The sequence below is a fragment of the Salmo trutta genome, chromosome 3 (assembly GCF_901001165.1).
Source record: "Salmo trutta chromosome 3, fSalTru1.1, whole genome shotgun sequence".
In the NCBI taxonomy this organism is placed as follows: Eukaryota; Metazoa; Chordata; class Actinopteri; order Salmoniformes; family Salmonidae; genus Salmo; species Salmo trutta.
Window position 1 is genome coordinate 70,504,712 of NC_042959.1, and position 23,232 is coordinate 70,527,943.

Sequence of the window (23,232 nt, forward strand, 5' to 3'; positions counted from 1 at the left end):
AAAGTTTGCCCATTGAGCGACACGAGAGAGCGATGATCATTGGCGAGATGGGCAAGGAGGGGTGGGACGTCAGAGAATGTCCTTACCGGTTGGACAAGAGAGCGTGGCTCATGCAAGCTTCAAAGAGACTCTTCCAAGTTCCGAAATTGGATGCATTTAATTAATTTGGTAGAAAGGGATTGATACACAATTGCCATTTATAAGGAAAACAACGCGTTCAGAGGTAAGTGGAGTAGAAAATGTAATGTTACTTTGTTCTTGTTACCATTTTGTCGTTAGATGTTACTGTTTCCTGGTTTTCGACAGAGGTTAAAGTAACTATCTGGATTTTCGGTGGACGGGATTCAAGTTTTTCATAGTAGGTTGGCAGATAAGTTTTATCTTTAATTGAATAGTACATATTTTATACGGATGTAGTAAAGTTTCAGTATTATTTAGTTCTATATTGTGTTGCCACCGATGGTCACAATGTTGCACTCGATTATGATAATTTTGTCATGGTTCATCAGTGGAGATGCGGTGTGACAGTTGTTGACATTTCAGAGTACACACCTTCTTTGTCGACACGGAGATGGCTAACATGCAAATTAGGTGTCAGGGAGCGATGATTCACTGCCAGGCTTAGGTTGAACACTTGTTTAAACATTTTACAGCCTAGCATCGACTAGACAAGGCCAGCAGTGTAGCGTTGCGACCATTTTTGGTCATTTTCTTTCGCCGAGACAGATAAAGATATATATAATAGGCTGTTGGCACACAGACGGAAGAAGCATGTGACAACGCAAAAATAAATGTCGTTTCAGATTAAAGAGAATGAGAGAAACTCGTTTCAAAGCACATCGTTCTCTATTACCCAGGCCTATTTAAGCAAATATAAAGAGGAAAAAGTGCAGTTTGCAGTGGACGCCTGTATAGGCCAAGTGTACTACCACTGGCGCCGATGCGTTTGTTAATTTGTGAAGTTGATGGGTCAAGAGTGTGTCAGAAGTTCGCTACTCTGTCGGGAGCTCCACGGCTGCCAAATGAATACACCACTTCAGAGGTTTTGTCTAGAAGGGATACAGTTTTAGTCTAAATTGACTTTTCGTAGCAGGTTTAAGATAATTTACGCAGCAGGTTAGGCGAATGAAAATAGCAGGTTAGGTGAACTAGGTTAAGATCAGGAAAAGGTTTAGGAGTTAGCTAAAATGCAACTTTTGACTTGAATTTGACAAAAGCTGTATCCCTTCTAGACATGATCCATTTCATTGTCGAGTACGGAAGAATGAGGGTATCTTTCATTGACACCACATTTTTACAAATGTTTTTTTTCTTTAAACAAGCTAGATTTATTTTATATAGAATTATAGGCTACTTACTATAGGTCTAGAGAACATTTACAGTGGCTATTTTAACATATATATATATATATATATATATATATATATATATATATATATATATATATATTGCCCCACCAAGATTTACATCTCAACAATACATTAATTGCACTATAGTGGTGCTTTCTTTTCAGCACCATGGAATGAATCCTTACCACTGCTACACCTGGCTATCAGTGGAGTCTTGTCTGGCAGCGACAGTTAATTCAGCCTCATTTACTGTCTTTTATAAAAACATAGCTGATTTGGCTGACTTGCTTAAGGATCAGCGTCCCCGTCAACGGTACAGTTGTAAATCATGTGATAGACTGCACCCAATTTGCTGAGTAGAGTGTTGGAGGCTATTTTGTAAATGACAACGCTGAAGTCAAGGATCGGTAGGATAGTCAGTTTTATGAGGGTATGTTTGGCAGCATCAGTGAAGGATGCTTTTTTGCGAAATAGGAAGCTGATTCTAGATTTAATTTTGGATTGGATATGCTTAATGTGAGTCTGGAAGGAGAGTTTACAGTCCAACCAGACACCTAGGTATTTGTAGTTGTCCACATATTCTAAGTCAGGACCGTCCAGAGTAGTGATGCTGGACGGGCGGGCAGGTGTGGGCAGCAATCATTTTGAAGAGCATGCATTTAGTTTTACTTGCAGTTGGAGGCCACGGAAGGAGAGGTTAGTTAACAGTGTCCAAGGAAGGGCCAGATGTATACATAATAAGTGTCTTATATCGGCTGAAAGCTTAAATTCTTCTTAATATAACTGCATTGTCCAATTTACAGTAGCTATTACTGCGAAAAAATGGCATGCTATTGTTTGAGGAGAGCTCCTAACAACAAAACACTTTTTTCACCGGCAATAGGTTTGATGAATTCACCTCTGAAGGTGGAATGTGTACTTACATTCTGAAATTTTGCTCTGATTTATCATCCAAAGGGTCCCAGAGATAACATGTCCTTTTGTTAGATAAAATCCTTTTTCATGTCCTAAAAAGGTCCATATAGCATGCATGATCAATTTTGTATTTCCACTCGTTCCATTTGCAAAGAAAGGAATCTGTGAAAATCTCATCCTAAACGTTGTTAGAATGAGTCAAATCACGTTCATATGTATTCCTCAGAGATCCTAGAAGGTAACAAGACTTCACTATATCGTTAGGGGTGTAGTATATCCTATAGGACACCATATTTGGTCAGAGTGCTATGCCTTAATGGCACGCCGATGACGCGGGTGGTCATCACTTGAACTACTGTATCTTTGTCAAATAAGCACCAATCGGGGTCAAACAAGGCCAGCTAGATAGCCAATGAGCTGGGCTTTTCCATGTATTTGTCGTAAAATGTAGCTACTAACCTTGTACGACAGCATCCCTTTTCATATTGGACAAAAATTATAAGGATATTCACAGTTATGAAAACTGGTTGTTTTGCAAATGTTGAATGTATAATATGGCTACTAATACTTGGAAAGCTAAATCAAGTCCAAGTATACAGATTTGACGATATTCTTGCAGAAAAGTGTTATATGAATGTGAACGTCTCCTTCATGATTTGCCCAAATGTACCTAGGGACTTTGCAGATACACTGCTGCCGTCTTGTGGACACTATCGGAATAACAACCAGTGATAGCTACAACTGTGACCTTTCTCTTCCATTTCAAAGATGGTGGTAGAAGACCGGTTGTTGTTTTTCCTTTGTATTTTCTTCTACCAGATCTATTGTGTTTATATTCTCCTACATTCAATTCACATTTCCACAAATATCAAAGTGTTTTCTTTCAAATGGTACCAATAATATGCATATCCTTAGTTAGATTTTGGTTGGTCATTTAGGTGAAAATTGAACAAAAGGGGGCTATTCCTAAGAAGTTTTAAAACAAATGTGGTTTCTACTGACAATTGAGATGTACTAACTGTGTCATAATGGGACAACAAGCGGATAAGAAGCATTCCATAATTTCAATTAATACAATAATGAGTGAGCAAGGATGGACATAGTCAATATAACTTTGTTCAGCACTTTTGAAATGTACAGCGACAGAATTCAGAACATGGGCTGTTCCTCCGGTTCTGACTTGGTGTATAGGGAGAAAACCATGAGAAAAATAAAGGGGGCATATACGCAGACAATGAAAGCTCTTACAATATTTGATGATTACGTTTCTCTAAAACATGGCTATAGGCTACATGTGCACCACCAAGTCAGAACAGTACAGAACAGGGCGGCAGGTAACTGCCTGTAGTGGTTAGAGCGTTGGATCAGTAACCGAAAGGTTTCAAGTTCAAATCCCCGAGCTGACAAGGTAGAAAAAATTGTTCTGCTCCTAAACAAGGGAATTAACCCACTGTTCCTAGGCCGTCATTGAAAATAAGAATTTGTTCTTAACTGACTTGCCTAGTTAAATAAAGGTAAAATATATATGTTTTAATTATGAGGGGGACAGGGACCAAATTATTAGGGTGAGGCACATGGGCTACTAACAGTTTACTACACAACATATCACTTTCTTAGCTATAGTATACATATCTCCCTGGAATATTACATTTATGCAGCAGCAAACAATACATTTTTGGACTCACCTTGTTGTGTTGTGCTCACTTGAACAGGAAGGTGGCGCAGCGGTCCTTCGTGGGCAATTTCTGTCATCAAACTTTGTCATCAAAGTCTGGCATTCTCTAGATTTATGGTACTTTCTAGAAAGAGGCACAAGTCCTGACTTGTTATTTAGAGTTGGATGACTGTTCAAAACGTATTTTCCCAGTCAGAGCTCGTTTTTTTTAACGTGTTCCCAGTTGTCTGAAACTCACTGAAGTCTGAGATTTCCCAGTTCCGAGTTTCCAGTTGTTTTGAATGCTGTAGAAGTCTGGGTTGACAGCATGGCTAATGTATTCACCCTTTTGTGGCCCATGGTGTTTGAATGTTTATCCTTTGAAGCTTGGAAAAGAGACCCTTAAACCCAGACTTGGACTACACACCCTTTCCACTGAATAGCAGGCTAGTGATTGCTTTGCAATGTTTGCAGTTAGCCACTGATTCCTTCCAAACCACTCATTGTTGAATTTGACATTTCCAAATTGTTGTGTAATGTTTGTCCAATTACCGATGAGCAACGATACATTTTATGTATAATTTCTCTTCATATGACAAGTATTGAAAGGATTTGCCAGTAGATTGTTGACTTGGTTCATGATTTTTACTGCTAGCTAGGACATTGAAAGTATGATGTTGACATGATCAGTCCAATCAAAGTTTCGGTAGACATGTGATTTGAAGACATTTTATCTGTGGCCAAAGACCTTGAGCCTTCTTGGATGGGCACCCAAGAGACTTGAATTTTCAAGCTCTACCCGTAGATTTTGTGGTGACTTAGTGTCCCCATGAGACACCTGCATTTTGGAGCTGCCTTACTCAAGAAAGCAAAAAAGAGACTATGCGGCTTTATTAACTCAATGATTGTTTGCAAACTGACATTAATGCCAAAATAACATGCAAAAAAATACATGTGTGTATATATGTGTTATTTGTATATGACGGGTCGCCACTGCCTCTTTAAATGCTCCACAGTTGAGACAGTGTCGCTCCTTCAGAATGCGTGCGCATGTTTGATTGATTTACCAGGGCACTGTTCGCTCTCTCTGTCTTGGCGTCTATCTCATTAGCTCTATATTTAGCTAGGCTAATATCTATATTTAAGTCATTCCACGATATGCTCCACAATGCTCCATTGGCCCTAGGCGACGTTCAACAGGCCTCTCATGGGAAGAGCCTGATTAGAAGACCTAAATGACTGTGGGACAGAGAGACATGGGGGACTAAAGTGTGTCATGCACTGATCTGACAGAAGTGGCATGATTGAAGATGGTGTCAGACACAATGACAATAATAACCCGTGTTGGAAGTAGCCTAGAAAGTCCAATGTAATAGAAGAACATACTTTTGGAAGTAGACAGGACACTTTTATCTAGGCTTTCAATAAACGTACTAATGCATGTATGCAGTTTATTGCGCCGTTTTATAACCCAGTCCAGTATTTTCAGTCAGTTGGTTTCTGCTCCAGTAATTTCATCCTGAGTGAAGGTGCCTCCTGCACTGCCTGGCCAGACATAGAATCACAATGACTAGAATGGACTAGCTCTCTCAAATCCACCATCCACCGAATGACAATAGAATTTGCCATTTTGTGCATGTATAGTAGAACTTTGAGAAAGGCACAATAAAATAGGTTGTGGTTGGCATCAATTAATCGAACATTAAATAAATACTGGGCCTTCATGCACCTAATATGGCTCCTGGTGTAGGCCAATCCACTGCTCCTTTGGGAATGTCTGTTCTACTAATTCTACAATGGCCCGAGCCATAGTAACCCCTGTCTCTGCCAAAGCATGCGTCAGCCAGTCAGAAGCCAGGGTAGCCACAATGCTAGCAACACACACTACTACCAATGAAGGACTGAATACACTCACAGGAGTGTGCACTTCATGAACACACACACACACTTCATGTGCATGTAAAAACAGGATGTAAATGAGGAGTTTAAGCAGCAGAAGGCGGAGTGGAACAAAACTGTAGCATACTGATGCTGTAGGGCCTTCAGTAGCAGAATGAGGAGTGGAACAGTACTGTAGCACACTGATGCTGTAGGGCCTTCAGTAGCAGAATGAGGAGTGGAACAGTACTGATGCTGTAGGGCCTTCAGTAGCTGAATGAGGAGTGGAACAGTACTGTAGCATACTGATGCTGTAGGGCCTTCAGTAACAGAATGAGGAGTGGAACAGTACTGTAGCATACTGATGCTGTAGGGCCTTCAGTAGCAGAATGAGGAGTGGAACAGTACTGATGCTGTAGGGCCTTCAGTAACAGAATGAGGAGTAGAACAGTACTGTAGCATACTGATGCTGTAGGGCCTTCAGTAGCAGAATGAGGAGTGGAACAGTACTGATGCTGTAGGGCCTTCAGTAGCAGAATGAGGAGTGGAACAGTACTGTAGCATACTGATGCTGTAGGGCCTTCAGTAACAGAATGAGGAGTGGAACAGTACTGTAGCATACTGATGCTGTAGGGCCTTCAGTAGCAGAATGAGGAGTGGAACAGTACTGATGCTGTAGGGCCTTCAGTAGCTGAATGAGGAGTGGAACAGTACTGATGCTGTAGGGCCTTCAGTAGCAGAATGAGGAGTGGAACAGTACTGTAGCACACTGATGCTGTAGGGCCTTCAGTAGCAGAATGAGGAGTGGAACAGTACTGTAGCACACTGATGCTGTAGGGCCTTCAGTAGCAGAATGAGGAGTGGAACAGTACTGATGCTGTAGGGCCTTCAGTAGCAGAATGAGGAGTGGAACAGTACTGTAGCACACTGATGCTGTAGGGCCTTCAGTAGCAGAATGAGGAGTGGAACAGTACTGTAGCACACTGATGCTGTAGGGCCTTCAGTAGCAGAATGAGGAGTGGAACAGTACTGATGCTGTAGGGCCTTCAGTAGCTGAATGATGAGTGGAACAGTACTGTAGCATACTGATGCTGTAGGGCCTTCAGTAGCAGAATGAGGAGTGGAACAGTACTGTAGCATACTGATGCTGTAGGGCCTTCAGTAGCAGAATGAGGAGTGGAACAGTACTGTAGCACACTGATGCTGTAGGGCCTTCAGTAGCAGAATGAGGAGTGGAACAGTACTGGAGCATACTGATGCTGTAGGGCCTTCAGTAGCAGAATGAGGAGTGGAACAGTACTGATGCTGTAGGGCCTTCAGTAGCAGAATGAGGAGTGGAACAGTACTGATGCTGTAGGCCCTTCAGTAGCAGAATGAGGAGTGGAACAGTACTGATGCTGTAGGGCCTTCAGTAGCAGAATGAGGAGTGGAACAGTACTGATGCTGTAGGGCCTTCAGTAGCAGAATGAGGAGTGGAACAGTACTGTAGCACACTGATGCTGTAGGGCCTTCAGTAGCAGAATGAGGAGTGGAACAGTACTGATGCTGTAGGGCCTTCAGTAGCTGAATGAGGAGTGGAACAGTACTGATGCTGTAGGGCCTTCAGTAGCAGAATGAGGAGTGGAACAGTACTGTAGCACACTGATGCTGTAGGGCCTTCAGTAGCAGAATGAGGAGTGGAACAGTACTGCTGCTGTAGGGCCTTCAGTAGCTGAATGAGGAGTGGAACAGTACTGATGCTGTAGGGCCTTCAGTAGCAGAATGAGGAGTGGAACAGTACTGATGCTGTAGGGCCTTCAGTAGCAGAATGAGGAGTGGAACAGTACTGATGCTGTAGGGCCTTCAGTAGCAGAATGAGGAGTGGAACAGTACTGATGCTGTAGGGCCTTCAGTAGCAGAATGAGGAGTGGAACAGTACTGTAGCACACTGATGCTGTAGGGCCTTCAGTAGCAGAATGAGGAGTGGAACAGTACTGATGCTGTAGGGCCTTCAGTAGCAGAATGAGGAGTGGAACAGTACTGATGCTGTAGGGCCTTCAGTAGCAGAATGAGGAGTGGAACAGTACTGATGCTGTAGGGCCTTCAGTAGCAGAATGAGGAGTGGAACAGTACTGTAGCACACTGATGCTGTAGGGCCTTCAGTAACAGAATGAGGAGTGGAACAGTACTGTAGCACACTGATGCTGTAGGGCCTTCAGTAGCAGAATGAGGAGTGGAACAGTACTGATGCTGTAGGGCCTTCAGTAGCAGAATGAGGAGTGGAACAGTACTGATGCTGTAGGGCCTTCAGTAGCAGAATGAGGAGTGGAACAGTACTGTAGCACACTGATGCTGTAGGGCCTTCAGTAGCAGAATGAGGAGTGGAACAGTACTGATGCTGTAGGGCCTTCAGTAGCTGAATGAGGAGTGGAACAGTACTGATGCTGTAGGGCCTTCAGTAGCAGAATGAGGAGTGGAACAGTACTGATGCTGTAGGGCCTTCAGTAGCAGAATGAGGAGTGGAACAGTACTGATGCTGTAGGGCCTTCAGTAGCTGAATGAGGAGTGGAACAGTACTGTAGCACACTGATGCTGTAGGGCCTTCAGTAGCAGAATGAGGAGTGGAACAGTACTGATGCTGTAGGGCCTTCAGTAGCAGAATGAGGAGTGGAACAGTACTGTAGCACACTGATGCTGTAGGGCCTTCAGTAACAGAATGAGGAGTGGAACAGTACTGTAGCACACTGATGCTGTAGGGCCTTCAGTAGCAGAATGAGGAGTGGAACAGTACTGATGCTGTAGGGCCTTCAGTAGCAGAATGAGGAGTGGAACAGTACTGATGCTGTAGGGCCTTCAGTAGCAGAATGAGGAGTGGAACAGTACTGATGCTGTAGGGCCTTCAGTAGCAGAATGAGGAGTGGAACAGTACTGTAGCACACTGATGCTGTAGGGCCTTCAGTAGCAGAATGAGGAGTGGAACAGTACTGATGCTGTAGGGCCTTCAGTAGCTGAATGAGGAGTGGAACAGTACTGATGCTGTAGGGCCTTCAGTAGCAGAATGAGGAGTGGAACAGTACTGATGCTGTAGGGCCTTCAGTAGCAGAATGAGGAGTGGAACAGTACTGATGCTGTAGGGCCTTAAGTAGCTGAATGAGGAGTGGAACAGTACTGATGCTGTAGGGCCTTCAGTAGCAGAATGAGGAGTGGAACAGTACTGATGCTGTAGGGCCTTCAGTAGCAGAATGAGGAGTGGAACAGTACTGATGCTGTAGGGCCTTCAGTAGCAGAATGAGGAGTGGAACAGTACTGTAGCACACTGATGCTGTAGGGCCTTCAGTAGCAGAATGAGGAGTGGAACAGTACTGATGCTGTAGGGCCTTCAGTAGCTGAATGAGGAGTGGAACAGTACTGATGCTGTAGGGCCTTCAGTAGCAGAATGAGGAGTGGAACAGTACTGATGCTGTAGGGCCTTCAGTAGCAGAATGAGGAGTGGAACAGTACTGATGCTGTAGGGCCTTCAGTAGCAGAATGAGGAGTGGAACAGTACTGATGCTGTAGGGCCTTCAGTAGCAGAATGAGGAGTGGAACAGTACTGTAGCACACTGATGCTGTAGGGCCTTCAGTAACAGAATGAGGAGTGGAACAGTACTGGAGCATACTGATGCTGTAGGGCCTTCAGTAGCAGAATGAGGAGTGGAACAGTACTGATGCTGTAGGGCCTTCAGTAGCAGAATGAGGAGTGGAACAGTACTGATGCTGTAGGCCCTTCAGTAGCAGAATGAGGAGTGGAACAGTACTGATGCTGTAGGGCCTTCAGTAGCAGAATGAGGAGTGGAACAGTACTGATGCTGTAGGGCCTTCAGTAGCAGAATGAGGAGTGGAACAGTACTGTAGCACACTGATGCTGTAGGGCCTTCAGTAGCAGAATGAGGAGTGGAACAGTACTGATGCTGTAGGGCCTTCAGTAGCTGAATGAGGAGTGGAACAGTACTGATGCTGTAGGGCCTTCAGTAGCAGAATGAGGAGTGGAACAGTACTGTAGCACACTGATGCTGTAGGGCCTTCAGTAGCAGAATGAGGAGTGGAACAGTACTGATGCTGTAGGGCCTTCAGTAGCTGAATGAGGAGTGGAACAGTACTGATGCTGTAGGGCCTTCAGTAGCAGAATGAGGAGTGGAACAGTACTGATGCTGTAGGGCCTTCAGTAGCAGAATGAGGAGTGGAACAGTACTGATGCTGTAGGGCCTTCAGTAGCTGAATGAGGAGTGGAACAGTACTGTAGCACACTGATGCTGTAGGGCCTTCAGTAGCAGAATGAGGAGTGGAACAGTACTGATGCTGTAGGGCCTTCAGTAGCAGAATGAGGAGTGGAACAGTACTGTAGCACACTGATGCTGTAGGGCCTTCAGTAACAGAATGAGGAGTGGAACAGTACTGTAGCACACTGATGCTGTAGGGCCTTCAGTAGCAGAATGAGGAGTGGAACAGTACTGATGCTGTAGGGCCTTCAGTAGCAGAATGAGGAGTGGAACAGTACTGATGCTGTAGGGCCTTCAGTAGCAGAATGAGGAGTGGAACAGTACTGATGCTGTAGGGCCTTCAGTAGCAGAATGAGGAGTGGAACAGTACTGTAGCACACTGATGCTGTAGGGCCTTCAGTAACAGAATGAGGAGTGGAACAGTACTGTAGCACACTGATGCTGTAGGGCCTTCAGTAGCAGAATGAGGAGTGGAACAGTACTGTAGCACACTGATGCTGTAGGGCCTTCAGTAGCAGAATGAGGAGTGGAACAGTACTGATGCTGTAGGGCCTTCAGTAGCAGAATGAGGAGTGGAACAGTACTGATGCTGTAGGGCCTTCAGTAGCAGAATGAGGAGTGGAACAGTACTGTAGCACACTGATGCTGTAGGGCCTTCAGTAGCAGAATGAGGAGTGGAACAGTACTGATGCTGTAGGGCCTTCAGTAGCAGAATGAGGAGTGGAACAGTACTGTAGCATACTGATGCTGTAGGGCCTTCAGTAGCAGAATGAGGAGTGGAACAGTACTGTAGCACACTGATGCTGTAGGCCCTTCAGTAGCAGAATGAGGAGTGGAACAGTACTGATGCTGTAGGGCCTTCAGTAGCAGAATGAGGAGTGGAACAGTACTGTAGCACACTGATGCTGTTGGGCCTTCAGTAGCAGAATGAGGAGTCGAACAGCACTGATGCTGTAGGGCCTTCAGTAACAAAATGAGGAGTGGAACAGTACTGTAGCACACTGATGCTGTAGGGCCTTCAGTAGCAGAATGAGGAGTGGAACAGTACTGTAGCACACTGATGCTGTAGGGCCTTCAGTAGCAGAATGAGGAGTGGAACAGTACTGATGCTGTAGGGCCTTCAGTAGCAGAATGAAGAGTGGAACAGTACTGTAGCACACTGATGCTGTAGGGCCTTCAGTAGCAGAATGAGGAGTGGAACAGTACTGATGCTGTAGGGCCTTCAGTAGCAGAATGAGGAGTGGAACAGTACTGTAGCACACTGATGCTGTAGGCCCTTCAGTAGCAGAATGAGGAGTGGAACAGTACTGTAGCACACTGATGCTGTAGGCCCTTCAGTAGCAGAATGAGGAGTGGAACAGTACTGTAGCACACTGATGCTGTAGGGCCTTCAGTGGCAGAATGAGGAGTGGAACAGTACTGCAGCACACTGATGCTGTAGGGCCTTCAGTGGCAGAATGAGGAGTGGAACAGTACTGATGCTGTAGGGCCTTCAGTAGCAGAATGAGGAGTGGAACAGTACTGATGCTGTAGGGCCTTCAGTAGCAGAATGAGGAGTGGAACAGTACTGTAGCACACTGATGCTGTAGGGCCTTCAGTAGCAGAATGAGGAGTGGAACAGTACTGATGCTGTAGGGCCTTCAGTAGCTGAATGAGGAGTGGAACAGTACTGATGCTGTAGGGCCTTCAGTAGCAGAATGAGGAGTGGAACAGTACTGATGCTGTAGGGCCTTCAGTAGTTTTTTTTTTACATTTAGCAGATGCTCTTATCCAGAGCGACTTACAGGAGCAATTTGGGTTAAGTGCCTTGCTCAAGGGCACATCGACAGATTTGTTTTTACCTTGTCAGGTCAGAGAATCGAACCAGCAACCTTTCGGCTACTGACCCAAAGCTCATAGCCACTAGGCTAACTGCTGCCTCCACAGTGATGAACTGTAATGTATCATACTGACTCTGTAAGGCCTTCAGAAGCAGAATGAGAAGTGGAACAGTGAACTGTAATGTAGCATACTGACAATGAGCGGATGGTCGGGGGGCCGGAAACAAAATTACAAATAGTTTTAGACTGTAAATTGACCGTAAGAAGCCCAAACAGATACAGTGGCAAGAAAAAGTATCTGAAACCTTTGGAAATACCTGGATTTCTGCATAAATTGGTCATAAAATTTGATCTGATCTTCATCTAGGTCACAACAATAGACAAAGTATTCTTAAACTTGTAACACACAAACAATACGTTTTCATGTCTTTATTGAACACACCGTGTAAACATTCACAGTGCAGGTAGGGAAAAGTATGTGAACCCTTGGATGTAATAACTGCTTGACCCTCCTTTGGAAGCAATAACCTCAACCAAACGTTTTCTGTAGTTGTGGATCAGACCTGCACAACAGTCAGGAGGAATTTTGGACCATTCCTCTTTACAAAACTGTTTCAATTCAGCAATATTCTTGGGACGTCTGGTGTGAACTGCTCTCTTGAGGTTATGCCACAGCATCTAAATCGGGTTGAGGTCAGGACTCTGACTGGGCGACTCCAGAAGGCGTGTTTTCTTCTGTTTAAGCCATTCTATTGTTGATTTACTTCTGTGTTTTGGGTTGTTGTCCTGTTGCATCACCTAACTTCTGTTGAGCTTCAATTGGCAGACAGACAGCCTAACATTCTCCTGCAAAATGTCTTGATAAGCTTGGGAATTAATTTCTGTCAATGATAGCAAGCAGCCCCAAACCATAATGCGCCCTCCACCATACTTTACAGTTGGGATGAGGTTTTGATGTTGGCGTGCTGTGCATTAATTTCTCCACAGTGTTGTGTGTTCCTTCCAAACAACTCAACCGTAGTTTCATCTGTCCACAGAATATTTTGCCAGTAGCGCTGTGGAACATCCAGCTGCCCTTTTGCGAACTTCCGACGTGCAGCAATGTTTTTTTTTGTACAGCAGTGGCATCTTTCGTGGTGTTCTCCCATGAACACCATTCTTGTTTAGTGTTTTATGTATCGTAGACTCGTCAACAGATGTTCCAGAGATTTCTGTAAGTCTTTAGCTGACACTAGGATTCTTAACCTTTTCTTAACCTCCATTGAGCATTCTGCACTGTGCTCTTGCAGTCATCTTTGCAGGACGGCCACTCCTAGGGAGAGTAGCAACAGTGCTGAACTTCCTCCATTTATAGACAATTTGTCTTACCGTGGACTGATGAACATCAAAGCTTTTAGAGATACTTTTGTAACCTTTTCCAGATTTTTGCAAGTCAACAATTCTTAATCTTAGGTCTTCTGAGATCTCATTTGTTTGAGGCATGGTTCACTTTGGGCAATGCTTCTTGTGAATAGCAAACTCAAATTTTGTGAGTGTTCTTTATAGGGCAAGGCAGCTCTAACCAACATCTCCAATCTCGTCTCAGTGATTGGACTCCAGGTTAGCTGACTCCTGACTCCAATTAGCTTTTGGAGAAGTCATTAGCCTAGGAGTTCACATACTTTTCAAACCTACACTTTGAATGTTTAAATTATGTGTTCAATATAGGCAAGAAAAATCCAATAATTTGTGTGGTTATTAGTTTAAGCACACTGTTTGTCTATTGTTGTGACTTAGATGAAGATCAGATCAAACGTTATGACCAATTTATGCAGAAATCCAGGTAATTCCAAAGGGTTCACATACTTTTTCTTGCCACTATGTTTGACTAAAATAATAATTTCAAATCTTGCTTACATTTGTATACAACCACGTGTCTCTCTGTTATGCATGCGAATACTTGAGAACAGACTTATTGAATTAAAATCTCTTGGAGCTGATTTCCTGGTGTTTTTACAGTCTTTTTAGTATCTGTACATAAAGCCTATAGCAATACTATTCAGGCCCTGGGGGCCTCTCTGCAGTACTGCTGCCTTTCTCCTCTCCCTCTGGCCCTTACTCTATCAATCAATGTAATTTAATCATCCATGACATGCACACACTTGGTTTCCCAGGTTTAAATCAGTTGAAGGAAAGAATGAAAGCCAGTAGAACTGTGGACCTTGAGGCCAGGCTTTCAATATTACTGGCCTACTGTAGGCCAATCTATAGCCTGTGCTGAAGTACTGTGTATGACTTGCAGGTGCTGGACAGAGCCACGAGGGGGTAATGTCTGACAGCGGTGGTGCTGCCAACAGCAATAGCTGGACTGTCCTTACAGCAGAGGTACGCTCTCTTCACACTTTAGTGTGTGTGTGTGTGTGTGTGTGTGTGTGTGTGTGTGTGTGTGTGTGCACTGCAGAGTTTACAAAAGTTTGAGTTTTGAACATTTGTTTTTCAAATGGGATTAATGTGTCACCATATGGGTCAATGAAATAATGTGTGTGCCTCAGGAGACTGTTGCTGAGACACTGAGGCCTGTAGAGGAGAGAACAGAGCACCATGAAGATACACCCAGTCATACTGCTGCAGAGAAACCTACAGGTACACCCAGTCATACTGCTGCAGAGAACCCTACAGGTACACCCAGTCATACTGCTGCAGAGAAACCTACAGGTACACCCAGTCATACTGCTGCAGAGAAACCTACAGGTACACCCAGTCATACTGCTGCAGAGAAACCTACAGGTACACCCAGTCATACTGCTGCAGAGAAACCTACAGGTACACCCAGTCATACTGCTGCAGAGAAACCTACAGGTACACCCAGTCATACTGCTGCAGAGAACCCTACAGGTACACCCAGTCATACTGCTGCAGAGAACCCTACAGGTACACCCAGTCATACTGCTGCAGAGAACCCTACAGGTACACCCAGTCATACTGCTGCAGAGAACCCTACAGGTACACCCAGTCATACTGCTGCAGAGAACCCTACAGGTACACCCAGTCATACTGCTGCAGAGAAACCTACAGGTACACCCAGTCATACTGCTGCAGAGAAACCTACAGGTACACCCAGTCATACTGCTGCAGAGAAACCTACAGGTACACCCAGTCATACTGCTGCAGAGAAACCTACAGGTACACCCAGTCATACTGCTGCAGAGAAACCTACAGGTACACCCAGTCATACTGCTGCAGAGAAACCTACAGGTACACCCAGTCATACTGCTGCAGAGAAACCTACAGGTACACCCAGTCATACTGCTGCAGAGAAACCTACAGGTACACCCAGTCATACTGCTGCAGAGAACCCTACAGGTACACCCAGTCATACTGCTGCAGAGAAACCTACAGGTACACCCAGTCATACTGCTGCAGAGAAACCTACAGGTACACCCAGTCATACTGCTGCAGAGAACCCTACAGGTACACCCAGACATACTGCTGCAGAGAAACCTACAGGTACACCCAGTCATACTGCTGCAGAGAACCCTACAGGTACACCCAGTCATACTGCTGCAGAGAAACCTACAGGTACACCCAGTCATACTGCTGCAGAGAAACCTACAGGTACACCCAGTCATACTGCTGCAGAGAAACCTACAGGTACACCCAGTCATACTGCTGCAGAGAAACCTACAGGTACACCCAGTCATACTGCTGCAGAGAACCCTACAGGTACACCCAGTCATACTGCTGCAGAGAAACCTACAGGTACACCCAGTCATACTGCTGCAGAGAAACCTACAGGTACACCCAGTCATACTGCTGCAGAGAAACCTACAGGTACACCCAGTCATACTGCTGCAGAGAAACCTACAGGTACACCCAGTCATACTGCTGCAGAGAACCCTACAGGTACACCCAGTCATACTGCTGCAGAGAACCCTACAGGTACACCCAGTCATACTGCTGCAGAGAAACCTACAGGTACACCCAGTCATACTGCTGCAGAGAACCCTACAGGTACACCCAGTCATACTGCTGCAGAGAAACCTACAGGTACACCCAGTCATACTGCTGCAGAGAACCCTACAGGTACACCCAGTCATACTGCTGCAGAGAAACCTACAGGTACACCCAGTCATACTGCTGCAGAGAAACCTACAGGTACACCCAGTCATACTGCTGCAGAGAAACCTACAGGTACACCCAGTCATACTGCTGCAGAGAAACCTACAGGTACACCCAGTCATACTGCTGCAGAGAACCCTACAGGTACACCCAGTCATACTGCTGCAGAGAACCCTACAGGTACACCCAGTCATACTGCTGCAGAGAAACCTACAGGTACACCCAGTCATACTGCTGCAGAGAAACCTACAGGTACACCCAGTCATACTGCTGCAGAGAACCCTACAGGTACACCCAGTCATACTGCTGCAGAGAAACCTACAGGTACACCCAGTCATACTGCTGCAGAGAAACCTACAGGTACACCCAGTCATACTGCTGCAGAGAAACCTACAGGTACACCCAGTCATACTGCTGCAGAGAACCCTACAGGTACACCCAGTCATACTGCTGCAGAGAACCCTACAGGTACACCCAGTCATACTGCTGCAGAGAAACCTACAGGTACACCCAGTCATACTGCTGCAGAGAAACCTACAGGTACACCCAGTCATACTGCTGCAGAGAAACCTACAGGTACACCCAGTCATACTGCTGCAGAGAACCCTACAGGTACACCCAGTCATACTGCTGCAGAGAAACCTACAGGTACACCCAGTCATACTGCTGCAGAGAAATCTACAGGTACACCCAGTCATACTGCTGCAGAGAAACCTACAGGTACACCCAGTCATACTGCTGCAGAGAACCCTACAGGTACACCCAGTCATACTGCTGCAGAGAACCCTACAGGTACACCCAGTCATACTGCTGCAGAGAAACCTACAGGTACACCCAGTCATACTGCTGCAGAGAAACCTACAGGTACACCCAGTCATACTGCTGCAGAGAAACCTACAGGTACACCCAGTCATACTGCTGCAGAGAACCCTACAGGTACACCCAGTCATACTGCTGCAGAGAAACCTACAGGTACACCCAGTCATACTGCTGCAGAGAAACCTACAGGTACACCCAGTCATACTGCTGCAGAGAAACCTACAGGTACACCCAGTCATACTGCTGCAGAGAACCCTACAGGTACACCCAGTCATACTGCTGCAGAGAACCCTACAGGTACACCCAGTCATACTGCTGCAGAGAAACCTACAGGTACACCCAGTCATACTGCTGCAGAGAAACCTACAGGTACACCCAGTCATACTGCTGCAGAGAAACCTACAGGTACACCCAGTCATACTGCTGCAGAGAACCCTACAGGTACACCCAGTCATACTGCTGCAGAGAAACCTACAGGTACACCCAGTCATACTGCTGCAGAGAACCCTACAGGTACACCCAGTCATACTGCTGCAGAGAAACCTACAGGTACACCCAGTCATACAGTGAGCACCAAAAGTATTGAAATGTTTTGGCTCTGTACTCCGGATTTGAAATGAGGTTAAAGACTGTCAAGCTTTGATTTGAGGGTATTTTCATACATATTGGGTGAACTGTGTAGAAATAACAGCACTTGTTGTACATAGTACCCCTAGTATAGGGAACAAATTCACTTCTCTATTAAGGTAGTCAAACGTTTAGTATTACATAAAGCGTGTGACTCTACATACTTGTTGGATGCATTTGCTGTTTGTTTTGGTTGTTTCAGAAAAAAATTTGGCCATTAGAAATAAATGGTAAATTAATGAATTGTATCATTTTAAGTCATGTGTATTGTAAATAAAAATATAATATGTTTGTGAACACTTCTCCATTAATGTGGAAGCTGCCAAGATTACGGATAGTCCTGAATGAATTGTGAGAAAATAAGACGATCAAATACCCCCCCCCCCCCCCCCCCCCCCCCAAAAACAAAATGCTAACCTCTCCTGTATTTGTGATGAGAGATTAGCACGTCGTGGGGATATGATATAAAATGCTAACCTCTCCTGTTATTGTAATGGTGAGAGATTAGCACGTCGTGGGGGTATGATATAAAATGCTAACCTCTCCTGTTATTGTAATGGTGAGAGATTAGCATGTCATGGGGGTATGATATAAAATGCTAACCTCTCCTGTATTTGTAATGGTGAGAGATTAGCATGTCGTGGGGGTATGATATAAAATGCTAACCTCTCCTGTTATTGTAATGCGAGATTAGCATGTCTTGGGGGTATGAGATAAAATGCTAACCACTCCTGTTGTTGTAATGGTGAGAGATTAGCATGTCGTGGAGGTATGATATAAAATGCTAACCTCTCCTGTTATTGTAATGGTGAGAGATTAGTATGTTTTGGGAGTATGATATTTGTGCGTCTATCTTTCTGACTCATCGTTATTCACGATTCATTCAGGACTATCCATAATCATGGTAGCATCCACATGAATGTAGAAGTGTTTTGAAGTGTTTATTTACAATAAAAGTGACTACAAAATGACACTACATTATTTACCATTAATTTCCGTTGGGCACAACATAATATGAAACACAACCAGAACAAACCAGGCCTTTAACTGAGCAGTGGCTTCGGTTTGGCCACTCTACCATAAATGCCTGATTGTTGGAGTGCTGCAGAGATGGTTGTCCTTCTGGAAGGTTCTCCCATCTCCACAGAGGAACTATGGAGTGCTGTCAAAGTGACCATCGGGTTCTTGGTCACCTCCCTGACCAGGCCTTTCTCCCCCGATTGCTCAGTTTGGCCGGGCGGACAGTTCTAGGAATAGTCTTGGTGTTTCCAAACTTCTTCCATTTTTGAATGATGGAGGCCACTGTGTTCTTGTGGACCTTCATTGCTGCAGAATCTGCCTGTAGATTTTGCGTTGACATAGTGTCCCCATGAGTGGCAGAACACTGACCCAATCACGACCCAACTAGAGAACATTTCCAACCCCTTCGCTCTGTATTTTACACTGGCTGCCCCACCACCACAGAAAGCGCTGAGCCAGGCAAAAACACCTGCATTTTGGAGCTGCGTTACTCAAGAAATCTAAAGAGACCATGCAGCGTTATTAACTCATTGTTTGCAAACTGATATGTGAAACGTATTAATGTCAAATAACATACAAAACAGGTGGGGCTCTGCCCTGCCGTGAATGACGGGTCGCAACTGCAATAGTATAACCTACAGGCACTACTACTGTTATACTACTTAACCTCTAACATGTCTGTCTGTCTGTCTATCAGAGAGTAGGTCTGGGGAGGATGCAGTGTCTGCTGAAGAGTCTCACTCTGTGAAGCTACAGCAGGTTAGAGATCCATCTCTTATGACACCCCACCTAGGATCATATCTAGCTAGAGGAAACACTGACTGGTCTTGGACACTAACAGTTGTTTCACATCCATCCCCAGGAGACCCAGGAAACACAACCAGAGAGAGACAAGGATTACACCCATGACCTTCCCTTTGACCCTGTCCCTGACTCAACCCCTGCCCTTGACTCCACCTCTGCTAGTGTTGCTCCTCCGAGCTCTCTGTTAGAAGTCCCCGCCCCCACAGGCCTTGACCCAGATACACACAGCCAATCCAGAAGCCTCCCTGGGAACCCAGCCCCTCCCATCTCTGACCCTGATTCGTTCTCTGACTCCTACACCCACATTAGCTCCTCCCCCGACCTTGAAGAGCCCCCTGCCTTGCTGCTCAACACTGAGCCACCGGAAGAGGTGAGGCTTGTACAGGAAGTGGAGGGGTATATACAGGATGTGCATCATCATTATGAGGAGGGGCTTGGGCAGGAAGAGGAGGAGTCTGATCTGTCTGAGGTCAGGGCCAAGACAGGTGAGACACAAGGCATCTGTCTGGAGCACCGTAACAACATTAGCTTCACTGTCACTTCGCCTTAAAATGTAGTTTGTGTGAACTGTCCCTTTAAAACTAATGTTCAGTGGTTCTAAGTCCCCTCTTTCTCCCTGGGCCAGACTCCCATCTGGAAGCAGAGGTGGTGGGGGAGGAGGAAGGGGTGTCAGGGGTGAGGAGGAGGAGGGGGTCTCTCCTGGCGGCTCTGGAGCGGATCGGAAGGGAAGAGGAAGAGGAGGAGGAGGAGGAGGAGTTCCGGATTCCGCAGCAGAGGGAGCAAGAGGAGACTGGTTTCTCTCTCAACAAGTGCATCCTAGGAGCTGTCATACTGCTGGGCCTCGGAACCATCTTCTTCTCAGGTGTGTGTCTCTGCAGTTTCTGTTACCATGGTAACATACAATATTGTTACCTTTAAGTGAACGGTGTATGACCTACACACACCTGTATGTCACCTGTGCCTGTCTCTTCTCTATGACAGTAACACAATGTGCTTCACATAATGATGACTGATCAGACTAAAGGGATTTGTCTAAAGGAAGTTGTGGTCACAGATAAAGGTCTATCTGAGACTGTATTATGTCTACAGGTGTCTTCATGGACCTGGATGGTGGTAGGTTGTGTGTGTGTGTGTGTGTACCAGAGGAAAAGAGGAGTGTTATGCGATTAACACTCACATGCTTGGTTGACAGTGCTCTCCATGCTTTCCCAAGATGCACTGCTCTCTCTAGATCTACACTGTATATAATATTACTATTCAATGAATGTTAGAAATTGATATTCGCTTAATGATTTAGTTTTTTTTCCCCTGTGTAACTGAAGGGTTACTTAGCCAATTACAAATGACAAGTGCATGTTGATAATGATAATGTGTGTGTGCATGCTGAGGGGGCTTTGTGCAGGTGAATGTTTCCTGCCCATCCTCATGACACCGTTTGAGTGTGTTTTGATGCATCATGTTGGTTCTCAATGCTTTGATGAGGAAGCTCCTGACATGCACTGATGCACTGTGTGTTGCATTCCATCCTTGTGTTTTGTTGTCATGGTGATGGTGCATCCTAGTGTTTGTGTGTAGAGTGATGTGTATTGTCCCCAATGTATTATGTCATATGATGTCTGTGGTTGTCTCCATTGTCTTTATGATGCATTATACTTGTTATAACTGTGATATAATGCCTTGTAACATTCTGTGTCAGTCTTGTGATGCGTTATAACAGCTGTTGTCCTTCCAGAGGGGGACTATGATGCCAGGGAGCTGAGAGAAACAGAGGTGGTGGGAAAACAGGTCAGCCTCTATCGATCTATCTTATCCCCCTCTAACTTCAAAATTCAAATGGTAGTGTGTGTGTGTGTGTGTGTGTGTGTGTGTGTGTAATGTTTGTCTGTGTGTTATCAAAGGAATGGCTGAATCCTGAGGTTCCTCTTCCACCACCTGTAGATGTTGACAGTACAGACCAACTGAATAAACTGGCTAAAGAAGACCCACAGATAGCTGTACTGCAAGCCCAACTCCTGGTAGGCCCCTCGCTGTGTCTCTCTCTCTCTTCCTCTCCCCCTCTCTCTTTCTTTCTGACTTAATGTACAACTGTGTGTGTGTGCTGTCTATATTCTCAAAGGGTCGTCTTTGTTTTTAAAAAAATCAGGCACAGAAAGAGGAGCTAAAAGTAGCCCAGAAGGAGGCGGAGGATGGAGGGAAGGAGAGAAAGAAGAGGGAGGAGGTGGAGAAGGAGCACGGTAGGCTGAAGAAAGAGATGACGTCGCTCCCTGTCCTTCAGAAGGAGAACGAGAGGATGAAGAGAGAGCTGGAGTCTGTTCCTGTCTTACAGAAGGATCTAGAGACACTCAGAGCCACTGTGACTGAACTAAAACACAGCACAGGTACTTAGGAGTAGACCTGGCTTCAAATACTATTTACAATCATTTACAATACTGTACTTCAGCTGGGCTGAAGAGCTAGCTAGTGACACTAATAGCCACAGTGACTGAACTAGCACACACACACACAACATGTACATGCACACAAACACAAAAATGTCTAATTCTCTTCATTTCTTTCCTTAGCCAAAGAAGCAGCTTCACCTCCAGTCTCTGCCTCTGTCCTGCCCCCCTCTGGCCAAGCTGGGGATGACAGCCAGAACACAGCCGGAACGATAGAGAGAGAGGGCAAGAAACCAGGGAAGGGAGAGAAAAAAGAGTTGAAGGAAGAGAAGACGGATTGGAATAAGGGAGGGAAGAAGGGTTATAAGGTAGAAAAAGAGTGGAGACGTGGAAAATATGACCCGGAGAAAGAAGGAAAAGAGGAGAAAGAGTGGAAGAAGAAAGAAGACAAGAAGGGAGAATGGAAGAAAGATAAATCTAGCAGAGGGAATGAGGGCGAACCATGGAAGGACAGAGGAAACAAGATGGAATGGAAGGAGAAGAGTGAGAAAAAAGACTGGAAGGTGGAGAAAGATTGGAAAAAGGAAAAACCTGAAAGATGGAGTGATAGCAAGGAGTGGAAAAAAGGCAAGGATGAGCGGAATGGAAAAGAGGAGAAAAATCAAAGAAAAGGAGGTTATAATAAGGGCAGGGATGAGTGGAAGGGAGAGAAGGAGTGGAAGGGAGAGAAGAATGGAAAAGAGGAGAAAAATCAAAGAAAAGGAGGTTGGAATAAGGGCAGGGATGAGTGGAAGGGAGAGAAGGAGTGGAAGAGTAAGGATAACAGGAGAGAAAATGAGTGGTCTGATGGAAATAGAAAGATGGAAGGATTGAAGGAGGAGAGAAACGGTGCGAACTGGAAAAAGGACAGAGGGAATGACAAGTACGAGAAGGACCACCACTACTCCAAGGAAGGGCAGAAAGAGAGGAGAAAGAGAGAAAAGGGCCCTCCCCAAACCCACCGCCGACCCCCCCTTGAGCAACCTGACTACTGGAGTCACCAGAGAGAACGACTGCAGCACAAACCCAACCCTCAAACCCACTGCAGTTCAGTGGAGGCCTGTGCCCAGGCAGAGGGGCTGCTCCCTGTCACCATGCCGGAGTTTGAGGCCCTGCTCCTGGGTTACCTGGTCAAGGCAGAGAGGGTGGGGGTGGAGGCCTCCAAGAGGGAGGAGCTCAGTAAGCTAACCAAGGAGTTCTTCAGTGACGGAGTGTTCGTTCACGACCAGATGCGCTTCAAGGACTTTGTGGAGGATGTGGATGACATCTTAGAGGATATGGTGGAGGATGAGGAGATGGATGACTTTGAGGAAGAGGCAATGAACAGGTTTTCAGTTCCAGGGGGAGGAGAGAGGGAGAAGTGGAGGAAGGGGAGTGGGAGAAGATGGGTGTGATGGAGTGAGAAAGGGAGTCAACGCATGTCAGGAGGAGCGGAAAGATGGAGGTGGAGGAAAATAGATGGATGTGCTGCAAGGTAGAATTTAGGAGGAGCAATATATATATATATATTACGACCACCGTTCAAAAGTTTGGGGTCATTTAGAAATGTCCTTGTTTTTGAAAGAAAAGCACTTTTTTTTTTGTCCATTAAAA

General features: G+C 45.3%; 1 protein-coding gene across 3 annotated transcripts; it reads left to right on the forward strand.

Moving 5' to 3' along the window:
* The first annotated feature begins 60 nt into the window (after positions 1 to 60).
* pbxip1b (pre-B-cell leukemia homeobox interacting protein 1b) lies at positions 61 to 23,119 on the forward strand. 3 transcript variants are annotated; one of them, XM_029746089.1, is made up of 11 exons: positions 62 to 223; positions 14,136 to 14,218; positions 14,386 to 14,476; positions 19,116 to 19,177; positions 19,281 to 19,707; positions 19,848 to 20,084; positions 20,312 to 20,335; positions 20,955 to 21,007; positions 21,121 to 21,237; positions 21,366 to 21,600; positions 21,784 to 23,119. In XM_029746089.1, exons 2-11 carry the CDS (start codon positions 14,162 to 14,164, stop codon positions 23,031 to 23,033), a joined length of 2,553 nt encoding a protein of 850 aa, XP_029601949.1. In that variant the 5' UTR covers positions 62 to 223; positions 14,136 to 14,161; the 3' UTR covers positions 23,034 to 23,119. The 3 variants fall into 3 exon arrangements, with proteins under 3 accessions (XP_029601962.1, XP_029601949.1, XP_029601955.1); XM_029746095.1 differs by lacking the exon at positions 62 to 223 and adding an exon at positions 339 to 358; XM_029746102.1 differs by lacking the exon at positions 20,312 to 20,335 and having other exon boundaries at positions 61 to 223.
* The last annotated feature ends 113 nt before the right edge of the window (positions 23,120 to 23,232 follow it).

Bases quoted from the DNA above. Each gene is read 5' to 3' on its own strand.
- pbxip1b (XM_029746089.1), top strand. From the start codon at position 14,162: ATGTCTGACAGCGGTGGTGCTGCCAACAGCAATAGCTGGACTGTCCTT. The intron at 14,219-14,385 runs GTACGCTCTCTT...TGTGTGCCTCAG, and splicing joins GGACTGTCCTTACAGCAGAG to GAGACTGTTGCTGAGACACT. The intron at 21,238-21,365 runs GTAGGCCCCTCG...TAAAAAAATCAG, and splicing joins TACTGCAAGCCCAACTCCTG to GCACAGAAAGAGGAGCTAAA.